Below are 21,489 nucleotides of genomic sequence, written 5' to 3'. Positions count from 1 at the left end.
CTCCACATAGGGAGTATCCATCCCTAGCATCCCCAAACAGAGAGACAAGAAGCATCTGCATCTCACCAAAATATATAATGATATGCCTTATACCATATACTACTACTACTACTACTACTACTACACTACAACTACAGTAGCCTGGCGGGTAGGAGCGTTGGGCCAGTGACCGAAAGGTTTGAATCCCTGAGCTGACAAGGCAAACATCTGTCGTTCTCCCCCTGAGCAAGGCAGTTAACCCGCTGTTCCCCGGGCGCTGACGGCGTGGATGTCGATTAAGGCAGCCCCCCGCACCTCTCTGATTCAGAGGGTTAAATGTGGAAGACACATTTCAGTTGAATGCATTAAGTTGTACAACTGACTAGGTATTTCCCTCTACTAGAACCAGACAGTGATGCTAGTCTAACTACTGTTAACTCTCCTCTCTCACACAAACGATAAAATAGATAGACAGAAAGAGAAGGACGCAGAAGGATCCTTGTCCCACCACGGCTAAAGAAGACATGCAGAGAAAAAAAGAGAAGGGTGGTTGTTACCGTGGAAACTGGTTTCTTTAACGCTCCTTTGGCCACGTCCTTGCACGCCACCTGGAAAACACAACCCCCCCCCCCCCCCCCCCCCCCCACACACACACACACACACACACACACACACACACACACACACACACACACACACACACACACACACACATCGTTAGTGATTTAGAGGTTACACAGTCCAACAGGAATAGTAATAATAGCAATCAACTATTTGTATCAAACCTTTTATACATTGTTTGTATTCTAATAATAGTATACTGAAACTGCTTCCAAATACAAACAAAACACACAAAACACATGCAAACACACAGGACACAAAACACTGAAAAACAGTAGAGCTAGTTATCATAATAATACATTCTACTGTAAAGTATCTTTCATACACTACATTGTTTGTGTCCTGATATCCTGAAACTGTTTCCAAATCCACACACAGCCCAGCAGCACAGCAGACAGGGTTAGTCTCCTGCTAGAATGCTGTACTGTATTAACATGCGTCTGGAGCTAGACAATAGCCTCCAGGGCTACTAAAGGCTCCGGGCAGCTTTACCTTGTCTGTCCTCAGAGGCAGAACCTCCAGTTTGGGTAGCATTATATTCCTACAAGGTACCGGTGGCCATCTTGCTTTGCTCCCCTCAGCTCTAGATAGAAGAATAGCAGGCTACTATAACAGCCGTCTCTGAGAGGAGGGCGAGCTGAGCTCTCCACTACCATCGCCAGAGCAGAGAGAGGCTGCCTGCCTGTCTGCCTGCGAGACACTGTGTAGAGAACTGCTGTTGCCGCAGACACGAACACAGACATACACACACACTCACGTAAACACACACACACACACGGCATGCCTCTCGCAGACATAGACTGAGCCCCGCCAGCCAATGGGGTGAGGGCGTCAGCGGCTTGTAAATGATCTCCCATGCCTAGTCCGTCCTAAACAAAGGAGCTCCTATGTGGGCTTTTACTCTAGCCCCTACGAACGGGGGACACACCCAAACTGTGGACTGGACAACGTACACGCACCAGACTGGAGCTGAGCTGAGGAAGAAGAGATAGATGTGTCCACTGAGCTGTGTCTGTCTGAGATATTAACCCTTTAAATGCCACTCACAAACTGGGTGTGGGAAACAACATGTTATTTAAAAATATGTTTATAAATGGCGTATTCAACATTATGGAAAAGTTGATTAACAAAATTAGGCCTAACACATGTATTTTATTGTTTTCTATTGTATTATATTCTATTCATACAGAAGTAGACAGGCTAGGAGATAGACAGAAAATACAATTACTCTGAGATTATATTGCATGAGGGACAACAAGAACATATGACTGAATTCAAATCACTGGTTTAATTATTTAGCATCTTAATGGACCCTGACTGTAATGCAAAGCACACACTCCTGTCTGTCTGGCATCAGTCATAGCTCCAATGATTCCTCCAAGTCACCTCAGTTCAAACTACAAACACTTGTCCTAGCCTCTATAGTCTCGTTACGCTAGCTTTTTATGAACTCTGTGTCATAACGCTGTGAGCAAACGTCAATCTTAAAAAAATATACATTAAAAGTATCAGTTTTATAACAAGTCGAGAGTTGCAGAGTATTTTTATTATCTAAGCTGTGATTTGGGGCTGTGATTTCCCTAGGCTGTGATTTGGGCTTTGATTTCCCTAAGCTGTTATTTCTCCAACTAACTCAATGTACACAAAACATGACAGAATCCACCCTAAGCTATACCACACTTTCCAGGCTTGTGTTCATTAGGCACGAAACGGAAGAAAATGGACTGAAACAAGGACGGACTACCTGCACTTTTACAATAAACCCAAATGTACGTTTTCCGTTGCAAAATGTTTTCAGACATTTTCCGTTTCGTACCCTAATGAACACAACCCAGCATTGTGAAACACCAAAACACAGTCAGGTGGTCGACTACTGCTGCATGAGTGTAGCACCAGCCCACAGTGGTTCTGCTCCAGTAACTCTCTACTCCCTGCCATACAGGAGTAGTGGCACGAGTTGTGTGTGTTTGGGGTGGAGAAGAAACACACCCCTGACTCCGACGAGTAGACACCCAGCCCTTCTCTCTCTCTCTCTCTCGTTCCCTCTGTAATTTCTATCTATATCTCTCCCAGATCCTCCCCTTTTCTCTCCTCTAGCCTCTCTTTCACTTTCTCCCAGCAACTTATCTTCCTTTCCCCACTCTTTCTCAGCCTCTTCTCAGAGAGAACTCCCTTTTCTCTCTCTCCTCTCTAAAGATGACCATGTGGTGTCGGCAAGGCGGAGTTCATACCAGGACAAGGGAATAAACTCAGGCAGGCTCCCTGTGTGTGTGTGTGTGTGTGTGTGTGTGTGTGTGTGTGTGTGTGTGTGTGTGTGTGTGTGTGTGTGTGTGTGTGTGTGTGTGTGTGTGTGTGTGTGTGTGTGTGTGTGTGTGTGTGTGTGTGGTGTAGCTCAGGTACTACGACAACAGCTTATCAGTGTATTCATAACAACCTCTAGCAACAGGCAGCATACAAACCCCAAACAAACACACACGGACATCTCTTGTGAGGATAAACCACTGAATTAAAAGGACATCATAGTAAGCATAACTAAGATGTGGCAGTGTTTAACAGACTACTGTTCTAATGTTCATAAGAATCCTTATTCTAACTTGACAGTCTATACAATTACATTAAAATCTAAGTGCAGAGGAAAAAATATATTTTAGAATTCCACTCAACTACAAGGTGCAATTGAGGCAGGTTAGAACAGGTGTAACACTCCACAGAAAGGAAAGTTTAGATGCAGACAAGGCTAAAGTGAAGTCTGGACTTAAACAGCTAGTGCCAGTGCTATAGGTAGATAGAGACAGAGACAGAGAGACAGAGAGACAGAGACAGAGAGACAGAGACAGAGAGACAGAGACAGAGACAGAGAGACAGAGACAGAGAGACAGAGACAGAGAGACAGAGACAGAGAGAGAGACAGAGAGAGAGACAGAGACAGAGAGACAGAGACAGAGAGAGAGAGAGAGAGAGAGAGAGAGAGAGAGAGAGAGAGAGAGAGAGAGGGGCAACTTTTGGGCAAGTGTCTGACCGACTGTGTGTGTTCTAAACAGGTCAGGTTGGCTTTCCAGTCACCTTTAATATGAATCACCACACCTTTCAACTACCATCTAGTAACATACTGTAACGAGCCTGTAAGACAACCAAAACTCGCACGGTTTGTTGACTAGAGTAAACAGTCTAGGACACTGATTTCCCATAAAATAATCAAGTTCTCATTTATTTGGATGAACACAGACAGTGCACCCCAGCACTTATCCGCTGCACAAAATGCCTCACCAAAACTCTCCCTCAGCATGCCTTACATGCAGCAACTAATTTGCATAACATTGTGTGACAGGCTGAGAGACTTTCGAATGTGTAAAACATTACAATAACACACTTAAGAAAGGGTTGCAGTCTGTAGGACGCATGGTCAGTAATTTGGATAGTCCTCTACACCATACTTTACTTGTAAGTTTTATTCAATTACATTTTTCCTTGGATCTTACCAGATCTATTTGGCAAAACCTTCTGACAACACCAGCCCACAAATGCCAGTCAGATAATCTGCAATGCTCATCTGTGTTGGACTAAAGGTCTGCACGGGACTGATTTCTTCATCCCGCTCCAGCCCGCTCCCACTGATTTGAATACAGCGCCCGCCTGCTCCTGCTGACTTCTTGTCCGACTCCCACCTGCTCCCGCAATAACTGGTCTAACCCACCGCAAGAACTGGTCTCCAACCCACTGCAAGAACTGGTCTCAAACCCGAGCGCAAGAACTGGTCTCGAACCCGACCGCAAGAACTGGTCCCGAACCCACCGCAAGAACTGGTCCCGAACCCACCGCAAGAACTGGTCTCGAACCCGAGCGCAAGAACTGGTCTCGAACCCACTGCAAGAACTGGTCTCGAACCCGGCCGCAAGAACTGGTCCCGAACCCACCGCAAGAACTGGTCCCGAACCCACCGCAAACACTGGTCCCGAACCCGGCCACAAGAACTGGTCTCGAACCCGGCCGCAAGAACTGGTCCCGAACCCGGCCACAAGAACTGGTCTCGAACCCGGCCGCAAGAACTGGTCTCCAACCCACTGCAAGAACTGGTCTCGAACCCACCGCAAGAACTGGTCCCGAACCCACCGCAAACACTGGTCCCGAACCCACCGCAAACACTGGTCCCGAACCCACCGCAAGAACTGGTCTCCAACCCACCGCAAGAACTGGTCCCGAACCCACCGCAAGAACTGGTCCCGAACCCACCGCAAACACTGGTCCCGAACCCGGCCACAAGAACTGGTCTCGAACCCGGCCGCAAGAACTGGTCCCGAACACGGCCACAAGAACTGGTCTCGAACCCGGCCGCAAGAACTGGTCCCGAACCCACCGCAAGAACTGGTCCCGAACCCACCGCAAACACTGGTTCCAAACCCACCGCAAGAACTGGTCCCGAACCCACCGCAAGAACTGGTCCCGAACCCGGCCACAAGAACTGGTCTCGAACCCGGCCGCAAACACTGGTCCCGAACCCACCGCAAACACTGGTCCCGAACCCACCGCAAGAACTGGTCCCGAACCCACCGCAAGAACTGGTCCCGAACCCGGCCACAAGAACTGGTCCCGAACCCACCGCAAACACTGGTCCCGAACCCACTGCAAACACTGGTCCCGAACCCACCGCAAGAACTGGTCCCGAACCCGACCGCAGTCCCGCAATGTTATTGTAGGTATATGTGACACAGCTCGCTTTGCTGCCCCGGGTCTAAGCAATTTTGCCACCATAAACAGTTGTAAGTTTTATTCAATTACATTTTTCCTTGGATCTTACCAGATCTATTTGGCAAAACCTTCTGACAACACCAGCCCACAAATGCCAGTCAGATAATCTGCAATGCTCATCTGTGTTGGACTAAAGGTCTGCACGGGACTGATTTCTTCATCCCGCTCCAGCCCGCTCCCACTGATTTGAATACAGCGCCCGCCTGCTCCTGCTGACTTCTTGTCCGACTCCCACCTGCTCCCGCAATAACTGGTCTCGAACCCGACCGCAAGAACTGGTCCCGAACCCACCGCAAGAACTGGTCCCGAACCCACCGCAAGAACTGGTCCCGAACCCACCGCAAGAACTGGTCCCGAACCCACCGCAAGAACTGGTCCCGAACCCACCGCAAGAACTGGTCCCGAACCCACCGCAAGAACTGGTCCCGAACCCACCGCAAGAACTGGTCCCGAACCCGGCCGCAAGAACTGGTCCCGAACCCACCGCAAGAACTGGTCCCGAACCCGGCCACAAGAACTGGTCCCGAACCCGGCCACAAGAACTGGTCTCGAACCCGGCCGCAAGAACTGGTCCCGAACCCGGCCACAAGAACTGGTCTCGAACCCGGCCGCAAGAACTGGTCCCGAACCCACCGCAAGAACTGGTCCCGAACCCGACCGCAGTCCCGCAATGTTATTGTAGGTATATGTGACACAGCTCGCTTTGCTGCCCCGGGTCTAAGCAATTTTGCCACCATAAACAAGATGTCCAAAAATAGCCTAAGAAATAGGTTAACCTGTTAAACTCTTCAGCATTCTCTAAGCGACACATACTGTATATTCTGAACTACCTTCATTAGATACATTTAGATTTCACACTATAAGTCCTACAAACACAAATTGTCCCCATCTTGAGGAATAAGAGATATGAAAGTCTATGTTTGAAATCAAATATGTATTGTGCAACGTGCCATGCCTTAATCTTTTGTTTTCCATGAATGATGTACATACGAGGAGAAAGCTGAAGTCGTAACCTTTTCACCGGTGTAATTAGATCTCATGTCTGATTCCCACTTAGTCCACTAGAAGATCACATGACATGACTTGGCCACTTGAAACCAAATGTGTCTGGTTTGGGTAGTACCTCACTGTGCGAAAATGTCTGAACGGATTCTCAAGCCTGACATCATAAAATGCCCCTAGCAAATTAGGCCTTTCAAGTTCTAAAACTTATTTTCCCCCATTTGAAATTAGTGAGATAGATCAGCGGCACATATGAAGGATGCGTTCAAGGTAATATCAGGGCGGCTGGTAGCCTAGCGGTTAAGAGCGTTGGGCCAGGAACCAAAAGATCACTGGTTTGAATCTCAGAGCCAACTAGGTGAAAAATATGTTGATGTTCCCTTGAGCAAGGCACTGAACCCTAATTGCTCCTGTAAGTTTCTCTGGATGAGAGTGTCTTGTAAATGTAACATTAAATGTTGATGGAAAAGAAATGCATTATGATGACCATGCATACAACACTTTTGCACTTTCTGTGACTTGCCCTACATTTCATACTCTATAAATATGACTGTAGTGCATGATTTATGGCCTGTAGAGGGGGGGGGCATTCTTATAACTTATGACATATGACATATGGGTGCAGTGAGATACCCGATGGGTTGAACGTCAATCATCTTGAAAAAACGTTTACTTAAAACTAGAAATCAACCAATCCTCCATTGTCAACACAATGGAAAGGTCAAATGCTTTATTGTCTAAATGTTGAAAGTGTATGGGCGACGGATAGAAACAAAATGGTGCAGTTTGAGGCCATGTGGCGGAGAATGATGCGGGCACTGGTGATGGTGGTGTGAGCTGGATCTGGGAAGGTGTGATGTCGTTGATGTTTGTGTGCATCTGTATGTTGTTAGTATGTGTATGTTTTGTTAAAATATATATATGTTTAAAGTCATTCAAAAAAATACCAGAGACATGGCCCCTTAATCAGTACCACAGGAAGAGTCATAATACCCAAATAACCCTGTACATCTCTCGAGGATAAGGTGACTTTTATTAATATATGATTTATCGCCTCTATTTACCCCCCAAAAATGAAATGCAAATTAGCTGCTGATGTGGCTATCATAAAGAACTACAAATGCCATAATGATCTGGATGAGGACTGCCGAATCAAGGCAAAAATAAGAATCTCTGCATTAACTTTCTAATGTTAGCTAAATGTAATAATGAATAAATTACCAAAATGTCTTTAAATTGACAAGTCTGTGAACTGTTCTGTGCAAAGTTTTATATTGACACAATACCTGTTAGCAAAGGTGTCAGCTAGAGATGACGTGCAGGAGCTTGCAGGGATTTGTACTTTTGTATGATTTTACTTTGACGCTAATTAGCATTTTTCGATTCTGAGAGTAAATAGAGATGATTATACATTGATAAAAGTCCCCTTGTCCGAGAGAGATTTACATGGTTATCAAAACATCACGCCATGGTAAGTCTACACGAAACACAGCCCTTATTAGAAGTGTTTCTAAAATCCCCTATGGGAAAATGAATGGTGGAAAAACAATTGGAACCATTTCCCTGTTTGACCACTAGGTTTTATGGGTATTATGACACCTCCACCGTGGGACTCTATTGGGCTACATCAGCCAATAGGGTAGACGTAGTTTGAAAGACAAATTAAAATAGGAGACCGGACACTTACTTGACCTGAGCAACGTTTTACAACTTTTAGGAGTGGGATGATTTGCAGATAAATGTGTTTTCAATATATTTTTCTATGAATGTCGGAACCTAAACTATAGCCTATCATACAGTATTTATGAAGTGAATTGAATTGCTTCTCTGCCCATGCTTGCATAGCCTACAGGCTTTTTAATTGAGACCACACATAGGCACATTTCTGTCTGTTAAACAGCCATCACTGGCACAGTGAGGCTGCTGCCTACATACAGACCTGAAATCATTGGCCACTTTAATAAATGGAACACTAGTCACTTTAATAATGCCACTTTAATAATATTTACATACCTTGCATTACTCATCTCATATGTATATACTGTATTCTATACTATCTATTGCATCTTAGCCTATGCCGCTCTGACATTGCTCATCCATATATTTATATTTATATATTCTTATTCCATTCCTTACTTAGATTTGTGTGTATTATGTATTTGTTGTGGAATTGTTAGATTACTTGTTAGATATTGCTGCACTATCGGAACTAGAAGCACAAACATTTCGCTACACTCACAATAACATCTGCTAACCACGTGTATGTGACCAATATAATTGTATTTTATTTTACTTCATCTCACATGCTCACCAAGTTTAGGTAGGCTACTGAACTTGAAGCAGAATGATCCTATGAGAGTTTGTGATAGCGCGACAAAGAGGTGCTTTTAATACAATAGATAACCCATTCAAAACAGAAAGACCGTTCAAAATAATCTGCGGGACAAAATATTTTCATCCCAAAGTTATCTGTCTGACCGCCCGCTCCCGCCCGTAGCATGAAAATGAAAAATGCAGACTGAGCCACCTCTCAGGTCCCACGGGATGCATCTCTACTTGACACCACAACACATAGCCAAATGCTTCCTCAGACATTCACCGATACTTTAAAAAAAAATTTACCTTTATTTAACTAGGCAAGTCAGTTACGAACAAATTCTTATTTTCAATGAGAACCTATGAACAGTGGGTTACCTGCCTTGTTCTGGGGCAGAACGACAGATTTTTACCTTGTCAGCTCTGGGATTTGATCTTGCAACCTTCCGGTTACTAGTCCAACACTCTAACCACTAGGCTACCTGCAACCCAAAGATCTACACAGTCAAAGTGTAATGTAGCCTACAGTTGAAGATTGATTTCTGAAAGTCTGAAGTCTTTGAGTGGATGGACCACTTTAACTACTATAAGTCCTGCACCACTCAGCCCCTTCCAATACCCTTTACTCTCCCCACCACCCCTTTACAGCACCCCTAACTCCTGTTCCATACTAGTTACCCCTTCTCCCTAATCCTGCACCCCTCCTCCCATCACCTACCCCCTCCACTGGACCCCTAATAGCCTGCTCTTAAAATGTCCCATATGTTTATATTTTAACAAGTTGTCCAGCCCTCGTTAGGCACAAGTTGTCCTGGCATTAATCATCCTCCACTCTCTCAGCACCCTGGCGAGGTAAAGTTGTCCCTCTGCTGCTAAGCTGTAATGTGTCTTGATGACATCTGGAAACCAATTCCACAGGACAGATCGGATTTATGGCAAAACATTGTTACTGCCAAAAGCTGACAATGGCAGTGCACTGCCAATAGACCGCCATTACTGCCAATAGTAATGTCAATGTAATATACTGTTAATGTCTCTCATTTGCTAGGTATAACCCAAGGTAGATGCCAAGAACCACTCATGTCCTACTTCCTAGCTCCCCTCCCTTGTTTGCATCTCTCTCGTCTCTCTCTGCTTCTTGGCCTATGTCTTTCCCTTCTCCTCTCTCGTCTCTCTCTGCTTCTTGGCCTATGTCTTTCCCTTCTCCTCTCTCGTCTCTCTCTGCTTCTTGGCCTATGTCTTTCCCTTCTCCTCTCTTGCTTCACTCCTCCTATGTCTCCTCTCTCTCTCCTCTCTTACTCTCCCCCTCTTCTCCTGCCCTCTCCCTCCTCTGCCCTCTCTTGCCATCTCTCCTCTCCTCTCCTGTCCTCTCCTCTTGTCATATCACTGAAAGACATGCTCAAGTCTCAGATGGACATTTGACTTTGTAGTGGCGGTGGAAAAAGCTGCCTATTCTTCTGGAGCCAACTAGGGGCGCGTGGTGACAACCTTGGGAAAACATGACTCCATGCCTGGACCTGTCCCCATCCCCGACACTAAACTCACACTCTGTAAATGAAAGCTATACAAATACACACATACACACACAAACAGACACAAACACACGCACGGAAACACACACAACCCACACCCTAAAACTGTATATTAACTCCTACAGACCAGGTATGAGGAAAAGCGAGGGCCTTAATTCTCCATGAAAGGCACAGTTGGGCAATAAAGCCATGTAGAGGCCGAACACAGACGACAATGGCTCATACAGGACACCCATGGGACGGATCGTACTACACTGTACTACACTGTAGTAACTACAGCGTTCAAATTAAACACGACAGTGGGAAAAAGATCTAGGTCTAGTCACAGTCAAACTCTCTGTGTTTCTGCCTCTGTCTAGTCACCTTGTCTCTCTCTCTCAGATTGGTTGGCCTAGTAGGTTAGTTGTAACTCATGTCACCCTATACACATTTGGCAGTTTATACAGTGCATTTGGAAACTATTCAGACCCCTTGACTTTTTCCATATTTTGTTATGTTATAGCCTTATTCTAAAATGTATTAAATTGTTTTTTTCCCTCGTCAATCTACCCAAAATACTGCATAATGACAAATCAATAACTGGTGTTTAGACATTTTCGCAAATTAATAATAAAAAATAAATAATGAAATATCACCTTTACATAAGTATTCAGACCATTTACTCAGTACTATGTTGAAGCAGCTTTGGCAGTGATTACAGCCTCGAGTCTTCTTGGGTATGACGCTGCAAGCTTGGCACACCTGTATTTGGGGAGTTTCTCCCATTTTTCTCTGCAGATCATCTCAAGCTTTGTCAGGTTGTATGGGGAGCGTCGCTGCAGAGCTATTTTCAGGTCTCTCCAGAGATGTTCTATCAGGTTCAAGTCTGGGCTCTGGCTGGGCCACTCAAGGACATTCAGAGACTTGTCCTGAAGACACTCATGCGTTGTCTTGGCTGTGTGCTTAGGGTCATTGTCCTGTTGGAAGGTGAGTGAGAGATTTACCAACAACTATGAGACAGTCTACAGGGAGGAGGTGAGGGCTCTGACCGTCTGGAAGCCTTGGTGTTCCAACTCCCATTTAAGAATGATAGAGGCCACTGTGTTCTTGGGGACCTTCAATGCTGCAGATATTTGTTGGTTCCCTTCCCCAGATCTGTGCCTCGACACAATCCTGTCTCAGAGCTCTACGGACAATTCCTTCAACCTCATGACTTGGTTTTTGCTCTGACATGCACTGTCAACTGTGGGACATTATATAGAGCGGTGTGTGCCTTTCCAAATCATGTCCAATCAATTGAATTTACCACAGGTGGACTCCAATTGAGTTGTAGAAACATCTCAAGGATGATCAATGGAAACAGGATGTATCTGAGCTCAATTCTGAGTCTCATAGCAAAGGGTCTGAATACTTTTCGAATGCGCTGTATAATACACACACAGCTGCAGACATATTTGAGAAAAGCTCACTGAAAAGCCCGTAGAATTTGTGAAAAGCTCATTTTGTGAAAAGCGCCAGTAACTGGATTGGATTGATTCATTGATTGATTCGTACATTGTAGCAAAGCTGGACATATCTTAGTCTCTCCTCTCTAACTCTCTAGTCTGTATCAGAGACTCTGGCTGGGTGATAGATTCGCTCACATGGAGCTCACCTTGAGATGAGAGAAGCAAGATGAGTGCTCCATCATTCACTGTCAACGTAGATGCAAGCACACACATACTCTAGCGAACTCCAAGATACACGCACGCACGCACGCAAGCACGCACACACACACACACACACACACACACACACACACAATGACGCCACATACACACAACCACATACACCACAGATATATGAGAACATAGAAAATCGATGTCCACACACACACAAACACTGCCTGTGTGTGTACTGGGGCCCACCCTCCTCTCACAGGAAGCAGCTTGCCTCAAGTTTGTGTAAATTTAGTCAGGGAAGAGGCCTGAGAGCTGGCAATCACACACACACACACATACACACACACATACAGTGGGGAGAACAAGTATTTGATACACTGCCGATTTTGCAGGTTTTCCTACTTACAAAGCATGTAGAGGTCTGTAATTTTTATCATAGGTACACCTTAACTGTGAGAGACGGATTCTAAAACAAAAATCCAGAAAATCACATTGTATGATTTTTAAGTAATTAATTTGCATTTTATTGCATGACATAAGTATTTGATCACCTACCAACCAGTAAGAATTCCGGCTCTCACAGACCTGTTAGTTTTTCTTTAAGAAGCCCTCCTGTTCTCCACTCATTACCTGTATTAACTGCACCTGTTTGAACTCGTTACCTGTATAAAAGACACCTGTCCACACACTCAATCAAACAGACTCCAACCTCTCCACAATGGCCAAGACCAGAGAGCTGTGTAAGGACATCAGGGATAAAATTGTAGACCTGCACAAGGCTGGGATGGGCTACAGGAAAATAGGCAAGCAGCTTGGTGAGAAGGCAACAACTGTTGGCACAATTATTAGAAAATGGAGGAAGTTCAAGATGACGGTCAAGAGCATTGAAGATGGGTCGTGGTTGGTCTTCCAGCATGACAACGACCCGAAACACACAGCCAGGGCAACTAAGGAGTGGCTCCGTAAGAAGCATCTCAAGGTCCTGGAGTGGCCTAGCCAGTCTCCAGACCTGAACCCAATAGAAAATCTTTGGAGGGAGCTGAAAGGCCGTATTGCCCAGCGACAGCCCCGAAACTTGAAGGATCTGCAGAAGGTCTGTATGGAGGAGTGGACCAAAATCCCTGCTGCAGTGTGTGCAAACCTGGTCAAGAACTACAGGAAACGTATGATCTCTGTAATTGCAAACAAAGGTTTCTGTACCAAATATTAAGTTCTGCTTCGCTGATGTATCAAATACTTATGTCATGCAATAAAATGCTAATTAATTACTTAAAAATCATACAATTTGATTTTCTGGATTTTTGTTTTAGATTCCGTCTCTCACAGTTGAAGTGTACCTATAATAAAAATTACAGACCTCTACATGCTTTGTAAGTAGGAAAACCTGCAAAATCGGCAGTGTATCAAATACTTGTTCTCCCCACTGTATGCACGCAAACATTCAGGCACACCAGCATTACCGCACTGCTGCATGTGAGGCTACGGCTACTCTCTACAAAGAGGAGAGAAAGAGGGAGTGACAGCAGATAAATGACCAGACATGGGAAAGAGGGAGAGAATGGAGATGTAACAGGAGAGATAGATAGATCACGTCTTTTGTTTTATTTCACTAACTAACATGTAACTCAATAATGAACCTCACAAGGATAAAAATCCCACGTTCATTAATTGGTATAAAGCATCTGAAAATAAGGGAAGGGAGATTTACATATTCTTAACTTTGTCTGCGAGTTTGATGCTTGAACTGTCCCTGTCTGTTTGTCCAGGTGGCTATTGTCTGAATCAAAGTGGAGTGGTATTTTGGGGCAAAGTGAGCATTTCTCATTTCTATTCACCGAGACAAATCAAGTGGCACGGCTTCAAAGCTTCTCCGGGACTAAGAACATTTCCACAGAACCGCTCAGAACACAGCCACATAAACTCATGCACGGACGCACGCACGCACACACACACACACACACACAGACATGAAGTGTCCAGGACTTCTGAGGGAATCCAAGTTTAGCTTACAAACTGACTTAGCTCACAGGTTTGGGCTTATTCCAAATGACTTCCAGTTCATAGCGAAGGAAAACTGTTCTGAGCCACAATCAAACAAGTCGCCAAGTATAAAATGAAAACCAAATGAGGGAAATATAGAGAGGAAATTGATTCCATATGATGATGACTATCATAATGTGTATGATTACAGTACATTTCACCTCTATGGTGCAAGTGTTCCAAACTATTATCTCACAGTTCGAAGGCTAGTTCACCCTTACATTGCCTACACAGAAAATTGGCCAGTGTTGCCTAGTGTTGATTTTTCAGTGAAACATTTCTAGTGTTGATTCAGGTGTTAAATTAACTCTAAGTGTTAAATTAACACTCATTGGTGTAAAAGAACCCCAGTGTTGGTGTTAATAACCAGTAATAAACCATAACCACGAGCATCATATCATATTTCCCAGCATGTTCTATTGCAGGTAGATTTTTTTCCCTTTTGTTTTCGATATCTATGTTTTTACATGTAAATTGATTGATGAATTAATCTTATGCTACTCAAATATAAGTAACATACATTTTGTTAAACTAATCCAATGTGTTACTTTGACTTATTGCACCCGTTACGGAAATGGTTCCAGTTTAGATGCTTTAGGTAGTCTCATTTCTTAGTCTTTCCAATCTGGCAGTCATTCTGAATGCAGGTTGCTGGTGAATAAAAATGTCAAATGTTGGATATCTCCACTGGATGGATTCCAATAGGAATTATATATCGCTTTGCAAGTCTGCACAATGTGACTTGCGGGCCTTATGTTGCCTGTAAACCATGAGATTCAGGCTGATGTATTAGGGTAAACTATGCCCTCGAAATATGGCCTTGTGAAATACACTACATGACCAAAAGTATGTGGACACCTGTTTGTCGAACATCTCAAATTATTGGCATTAATATGAAATTGGTCCCCCCTTTGCAGCGAAAACAACCTCCACTCTTCTGGGAAGGCTTTCCACTGGATGTTGAAACATTGCTGCGGGGACTTGCTTCCATTCAGCCACAAGAACATTAGTGAGGTCGAGCACTGATGTTGGGCGATTAGGCCTGGCTCGCAGTCTGCGTTCCAATTCATCCCAAAGGTGTTTGATGGGGTTGAGGTCAGGGCTCTGTGCAGGTCAGTCAAGTTCTTCCACACCGATCTCAACAATCCATTTCGCTTTGTGCATGGGGGCATTGTCATGCTGAAAAAAGGAAAAGGCTTTCCCCAAACTGTTGCAACAAAATTGGAAGCACAGAATCGTCTACAATTTCATTGTATGCTATAGCTTTAAGATTTCCCTTCAGTGGAACTAAGAGGCCTAGCTCGAACCATGAAAAACAGCCCAGACCATTATTTCTCCTCCACTAAACTTTAGAGTTGGCACTATGGTAGCATTCTCCTGGCATCTGCCAAACCCAGATTCGTTCGTCGGACTGCCAGATGGTGACACGTGATTCCTCACTACAAAGAACTGGTTTCCACTGCTCCAGAGTCCAACGGCTGCGAGCTTTACACCACTCCAGACGACGCTTGGGATTGCGCATGGTGATCTTAGGCTTGTGTGCGGCTGCTCGGCCATGGAAACACATTTCATGAAGCTCCCGATGAACAGTTCTTGTGCTGACATTGCTTCCAAAGGCAGTTTGGAACTAGGTAGTGAGTGTTGCAACTGAGTAGAGATGATTTTTACACGCTATGCACTTAAGCACTCAGCAGTCCTGTTCTGTGAGCTTGTGTGGTCTATCACTTCGCGGCTGAGCCGTTGTTGCTTCCTAGACATTTCCACTTCACAATAACAGCACTTGCAGTTGACGAGGGAAGTTCTAGCAGGACAGAAATTTACGGAACTGAATTGTTGGAAAGGTGGCATCCTATGACGGTGCCACGTTGAAAGTCACTGAGCTCTTCAGTACGGGCCATTCTACTGACAATGTTTCTCTATGGAGATTGCATGGCTGTGTGCTCGATTTTATACACCTGTCAGCAACGGGTGTAGCTGAAATAGCCAAATCCACTAATTTGAAGGGATGTCCACATACTTTTGTATATATAGTGTATGTGCTAAACCTAACCCTAACCCTGAACACTTCTCTGAGGTCAGTTCTGTGCCTTTTACCCTTAAATGGTTACAGTAAGTAATTGGGGAGGGTATGCTGATCCTAAACCAGTGCTAGGCCAGACATGCTAGGTTATACCGTATGCTGCAGCAGCACTGTAGATATGTGTTTACATTAGAGTGAATGGAGTCTCCAAACATTACCAACCTCTCTGGATGTGTGTAAACATAAACACACGCACACATAGTGATGCAACAATAAACCATGCATGAGAGCACCAGCGGTTCCGTATGACTGTCTGAGCTCGCTCTCCTTAGTCGATGTGAGTAGGACCTTTAAACAGGTTAATATTCACAAGGCCGCTAGGCCATATGGAGTACCAGGATGCGTACTCAGAGCATGCACTGATCAGCTGGCAAGTTCAATCTCTCCCTGACCCAGTCTGTAATACCTACATGTTTCAAGCAGACCACCATAGTCCCTGTGCCCAAGAACGCCAAGATAACCTGACTGTCGCCCCGTAGCACTCACATCTGTAGCTATGAAATGCTTTGAAAGGCTGGTCATGGCCTACATCACCACGATTATCCCAGAAACCCAGGACCCACTCCAATTCGCATACTGCCCCAACAGATCCACAGATGATGCAATCTCTATTGCATTCCACACTGTCCTTTCCCACCTAGACAAAAGGAACACCTATGTGAGAATGCTATTCACTGACTACAGCTCAGCGTTCAAAACCATAGTGCCCTCAAAGCTCATCACTAAGCTAAGGACCCTAGGACTAAACACCTCCCTCTGCAACTGGATCCTGGACTTCCCGACGGGCCGCCCCCCAGGTGGTAAGGGTAGGTAACAATACATCCTCCACGCTGATCCCCAACACGGGGGCTCCTCAAGGGTGCGTGCTCAGTCCCCTCCTTTACTACCTGTTCACTCATGACTGCATGGCCTGGCATGACTCCAGCACCATCATTAAGTTTTCCGATGCCACGACATTGGTAGGCCTGATCACCGACAATGATGAGACAGCCTATAGGGAGGAGGTCAGAGACCTGGCTGTGTGATGCCAGGATAACAACCTCTCCCTCAACATGATCAAAACAAAGGAGATGATTGTGGACTACAGGAAAAGGAGGACCGAGCACGCCCCCATTCACATCGACGGGGCTGTAATGGAGCAGGTTGAGAGCTGTTCCTTGGTGTCCACATCACCAACAAACTATCATGGTCCAAACACACCAAGACAGTCGTGAAGAGGACACGACAAAGCCTATTCCCCCTCAGGAGACTGAAAAGATTTGTCATGTGTCCTCAGATCCTCAAAAAGTTCTACAGCTGCACCATCGAGAGCATCGTGACCAGTTGCATCACTGCCTGGTATTGCAACTGCTCGGCCTCCGACTGCAAGGCACTAAGGAAGGTAGTGCGTAAGGCCCAGTACATCACTGGGGCCAAGCTTCCTGCCATCCAGAACCTCTATACCAGGCGGTGTCAGAGGAAGGCCCAAAAAATGGTCAAAGACTCCAGCCACCCTAGTTATAGACTGTTCTCTCTGCTACCACACGGCAAGTGGCAAGTCTAAGTCCAAAAGGCTTCTTAACAGCTTCTACCCCCAAGCCATAAGACTCCTGAACAGCTAATCAAATGGCTACCCAGACTATTTGCATTGCCCCCCCTCCCTCTTTTACAATGCTGCTACTCTCTGTTTATTATCTATGCATAGTCACTTTAACTCTACCTACATGTACATATTACCTCTATTACCTCAATTACCTCGACTAACTGGTGCCCCCGCACATTGACTCTGTACCGGTACCCCCTGTATATAGCCTCTCTATTGTTATTTTACTACTGTTCTTTAAGTATTTTTTACTTTTTTTTTTTTTTTTTAATCTTTTTTTTTTTTAACATGTCCTTTTCTTCAAACTGCATTGTTGGTTAAGGGCTTGTAAGTTGTATTTGGCACATGTGACAAATAATATTTGATTTGTTTTTAAGGCAGGACCCACTAATTTCATTCATACTGACAAATAAGAAATGCCACATTATCCCTGTCAATAGTTGGAAGAATGATTGCAGAGCACTCTGCCTTAGACTGTCAGGATGTTCCTTTTCTAGCTCACAAACTACATTCCTTTGCTGTGATGATTTCTTTCATTCATTCTTGCCTGTCACTTTTGTCTTACATGATCTATTTAGTGCTCCTGTGTCCTGCTCCTAGAGATCAAGCAGTGGTGGAAAAAGTACCCAATTGTCATACTTGAGTAAAAGTAAAGATTCCTTAAAAGAAAATGAAAGTCACCCTGTAAAATACTACTTGATTAAAAGTCTAAACGTATTTGGTTTTAAATATAGTTAAGTATCAAAAGTAAATGTAATCGCTAAAATATACTTAAGTATCAAAAGCCAAAGTAAAAGTATAAATCCTTTCAAATTCCTTATATTAAGCAAACCAGACGGCACGATTTTCTTGTTTTTTTTAATTTACGGATAGCCAGGGGCACACTTAGACAGTCAGACATAATTTACAAACAACGCATTTGTGTTTAGTGAGTCTGCCAGATCAGAGGCAGTAGAGATGACCAGGGATGTTGATAAGTGTGTGAATTAGACAATTTTCCTGTCCTGCTAAGAATTCAAAATGTAATGAGTACTTTTGGGTGTCAGGGAAAATGTAAGGACTAAAAAGTGCATTATTTTCTTTAGGAATATAGTAGAGTAAAAGTAAAAGTTGCCAAAAATATAAATAGTAAAGTAAAGTACAGATACTGCCAAAAAACGACTTAGGTAGTACTTTAAAGTATTTTTACTTAAGGAATTTACACCACTGCAACCAAGTGCTATTCACCAAGCATTGGCTGATTCACTCACCTGTGAGGAAAACCATCCTACTCTAGTTTGAACTAGCACTGCAGTCACTATTTGGACATTGGGAACACATTTGCATTTGCCTGTTGTCTTTTCTGGGTTTTGTCTTAAACAGTCCTGTGCATTTTAGAGTTGAAGAACACCAACTACAGATAGACGTGCTTGTTTGAGCATCTCAAAGACTAAATTAAATGTAGAATCAGTGTAACAGGTGACAAACAGATTATTTTACTATTGTAACTAGCAGTGGGGAGAATTCTATTGTCTCTGTCAGGAGCCCAGGCTTTTGCCAAAGATGGTACAGTTCTCGTCTCTGGACCACACAAGCTTTAGATTGCATTCTGTTAAGGCACTTGTCTCTCTCTACATCGGTCAGCTACCTTGGTGACCAGAGTGGGATCCTTTCGATACGTCTATGGGGCCTGGGCACACAAATGCTCCTAGAGAGAAGGGGGAATACTGAAGCATGCGTTGATGACAGTTCTACAGTCTCCATCAGAGGCCCAGGCTTTTGGCATAGATGGTAAAGCTCTCATTTCTGTACTGCAACACTGTACGATTGTGCCCTCTACGGCACTTGATATACATTGATTGGTAGGTTATACTATACTTAGATACTACAAATACTGCCTGAGACACCTTTGCTATTTGTCTCACTAATCAACAAATACTGTTTGATATGGAGTTCTTTGTTTGTATGTACAGTATATGCATGAAATGTACATTTTGGGAAAAAATTCTCACACTCAGTTAAAAAGGATCTGACTCTTTTTTTCAATTTTCGCCTAAAATGGCTTACTCAAATCTAATTGCCTGTAGCTCAGGACCTGAAGCAAGGATGTGCATATTCTTAATACCATTTGAAAGGAAACACTTTGAAGTTTGCGGAAATGTAAAGTAATGTAGGAGAATATGACACATTAAATCTGGTAAAAGATAATACAAAGAAAAAAAACGTGATTTTTTTTCATCTTTGACATGCAAGAGAAAGGCCATAATGTATTATTCCAGGTTAGGTGCAATTTAGATTTTGGCCACTAGACGGCAGGAGTGTGTGTGCAAAGTTTTAGACTGATCCAATGAACCATCGCATTTATGTTCAAAATGTTGTATCAAGTCTGCCCAAATGTGCCTAATTGGTTTATTGATACATTTTCAAGTGCATAACTGTGCACTCTCCTCAAGCATGGTGTTATTTCACTGTAATAGCTACTGTAAATTGAACAACAATAATGTAAGCTTTCTGCCCGTATCAGATATGTCTATGTCCTGGGAAATGTTATTGTTACTTACAACCTCATGCCAATCACATTAGCCTATGTTACCTCAATCATCCCGCGGGGAGGACACCAATCCCGTAGAGCAGGTATTCCCAAAGTGTCGGGAGTACGCCAAATAAAAATGTGATTCACAGCCTCTCGGGTGGCGCAGTGGTCTAAGGCACTGCATCGCAGTGCTAGCTGTGCCACCAGAGACTCTGGGTTCGAGCCCAGGCTCTGTTGCAGCTGGCTGTGATCGGGAGGTCTATGGGGTGACGCACAATTGACCTAGTGTCGTCTGGGTTAGGGAGGGTTTGGCCGGTAGGGATATCCTTGTTTCATTGCGCACTAGCGACTCCTGTGGTGGGCCAGGTGCAGTGCACGCTGACCAGGTCACTAGGTGTACAGTGTTTCCTCTGACACATTGGTGCGGCTGGCTTCTGGGTTAGATGCGCGCAATGTTAACAAGCAGTTGTTGGTTGGGTTGTGTTTCAGAGGATGCATGGCTCTCGACCTTTGTCTCTCCTGAGCTCGTATGGGAGTTGTAGCGATGAGACAAGACAGTAGCTACCATAAAAAAGGGGGTAAAATATATGTGATTCACATTATTTCTTTTTAAGGAAAAAATAAATAAAAAATAAAGAAATTCCTTCACATTTTCAAACAATACATTTATATTTTCCAACGGGGCTATACATTTGGGTGAGTTTTTTTTCTTGCCTGAGCAGCCTCGTTTCACTGCCAAAAATAAAGCGAAATAACAACACAATGTCTAATACAGGTAGCCTAGTCAAATAATGAACATCCAATCACATTAACTCTCGCGGGAAACCTTCACTCTTGCGCAGACATTTAGAAACAAAACATGACAATGACAATTTGGAAAAAAAGCCAGTTTTTTGAGTGAGAATAAAGACGATTTTCGAGTAGTAAGACATGTATAAAAGCAACATATACCATTAATAAGAAGGGGCTAGAAGCGTCTTATATGGTGAGCTACCGAGTGGCTAGGACAGGCAAACCCCATAGCACTGTGGAGGACTTAATTCTTCCTTCTGCCGCGGATATGGCTGGGACAATGCTGGGGGAAAAGGGCCAAAAAAGTATACAGACAATGCCTTCATCAAACAACACTGTTTCAAGACACATCAGTGACATGGCAGGAGATGTTTTGAAACAATTACTGTTCCGCATACAAGCCAGTGAATTATATGCGTTACAGCTGGATGAGTCAACAGACGTGGCAGGTCTGGCACAGCTCCTGGTATACAGTTGAAGTCGGAAGTTTACATACACCTTAGCCAAATACAATTAAACTCAGTTTTTCACAATTCCTGACATTTAATCCAAGTAAAAATTCCATGTCTTAGGTCAGTTAGGATCACCACTTTATTTTAAGAATGTGAAATGTCAGAATAATAGTAGAGAGAATGATTTATTTCAGC

General features: G+C 44.1%; 1 protein-coding gene across 2 annotated transcripts in view; it reads right to left on the bottom strand.

The window, feature by feature from the left end:
• The window catches only part of LOC129859411 (methylcytosine dioxygenase TET1-like), a 52,768-nt gene that overhangs the window by 22,103 nt on the left and 9,176 nt on the right, over positions 1-21,489 (bottom strand). The window contains exons 1-2 of one of the 2 annotated variants that reach the window (XM_055929203.1): positions 1,093-1,334; positions 537-587 (exon numbers count right to left, since the gene is read on the bottom strand). In XM_055929203.1, coding sequence (XP_055785178.1) covers positions 537-587; positions 1,093-1,134 — 93 coding nt within the window. In that variant the 5' untranslated portion in view covers positions 1,135-1,334. Of the gene's footprint in view, positions 1-536; positions 588-1,092; positions 1,335-21,489 lie in introns of those variants that run through there. The other variant, XM_055929194.1, reaches the window with a different exon arrangement.

This window comes from Salvelinus fontinalis, chromosome 1 (assembly GCF_029448725.1).
Source record: "Salvelinus fontinalis isolate EN_2023a chromosome 1, ASM2944872v1, whole genome shotgun sequence".
In the NCBI taxonomy this organism is placed as follows: Eukaryota; Metazoa; Chordata; class Actinopteri; order Salmoniformes; family Salmonidae; genus Salvelinus; species Salvelinus fontinalis.
The sequence above is the reverse complement of the archived record's forward strand: the minus strand, read 5'-3'. Positions and strand labels throughout refer to the sequence as shown.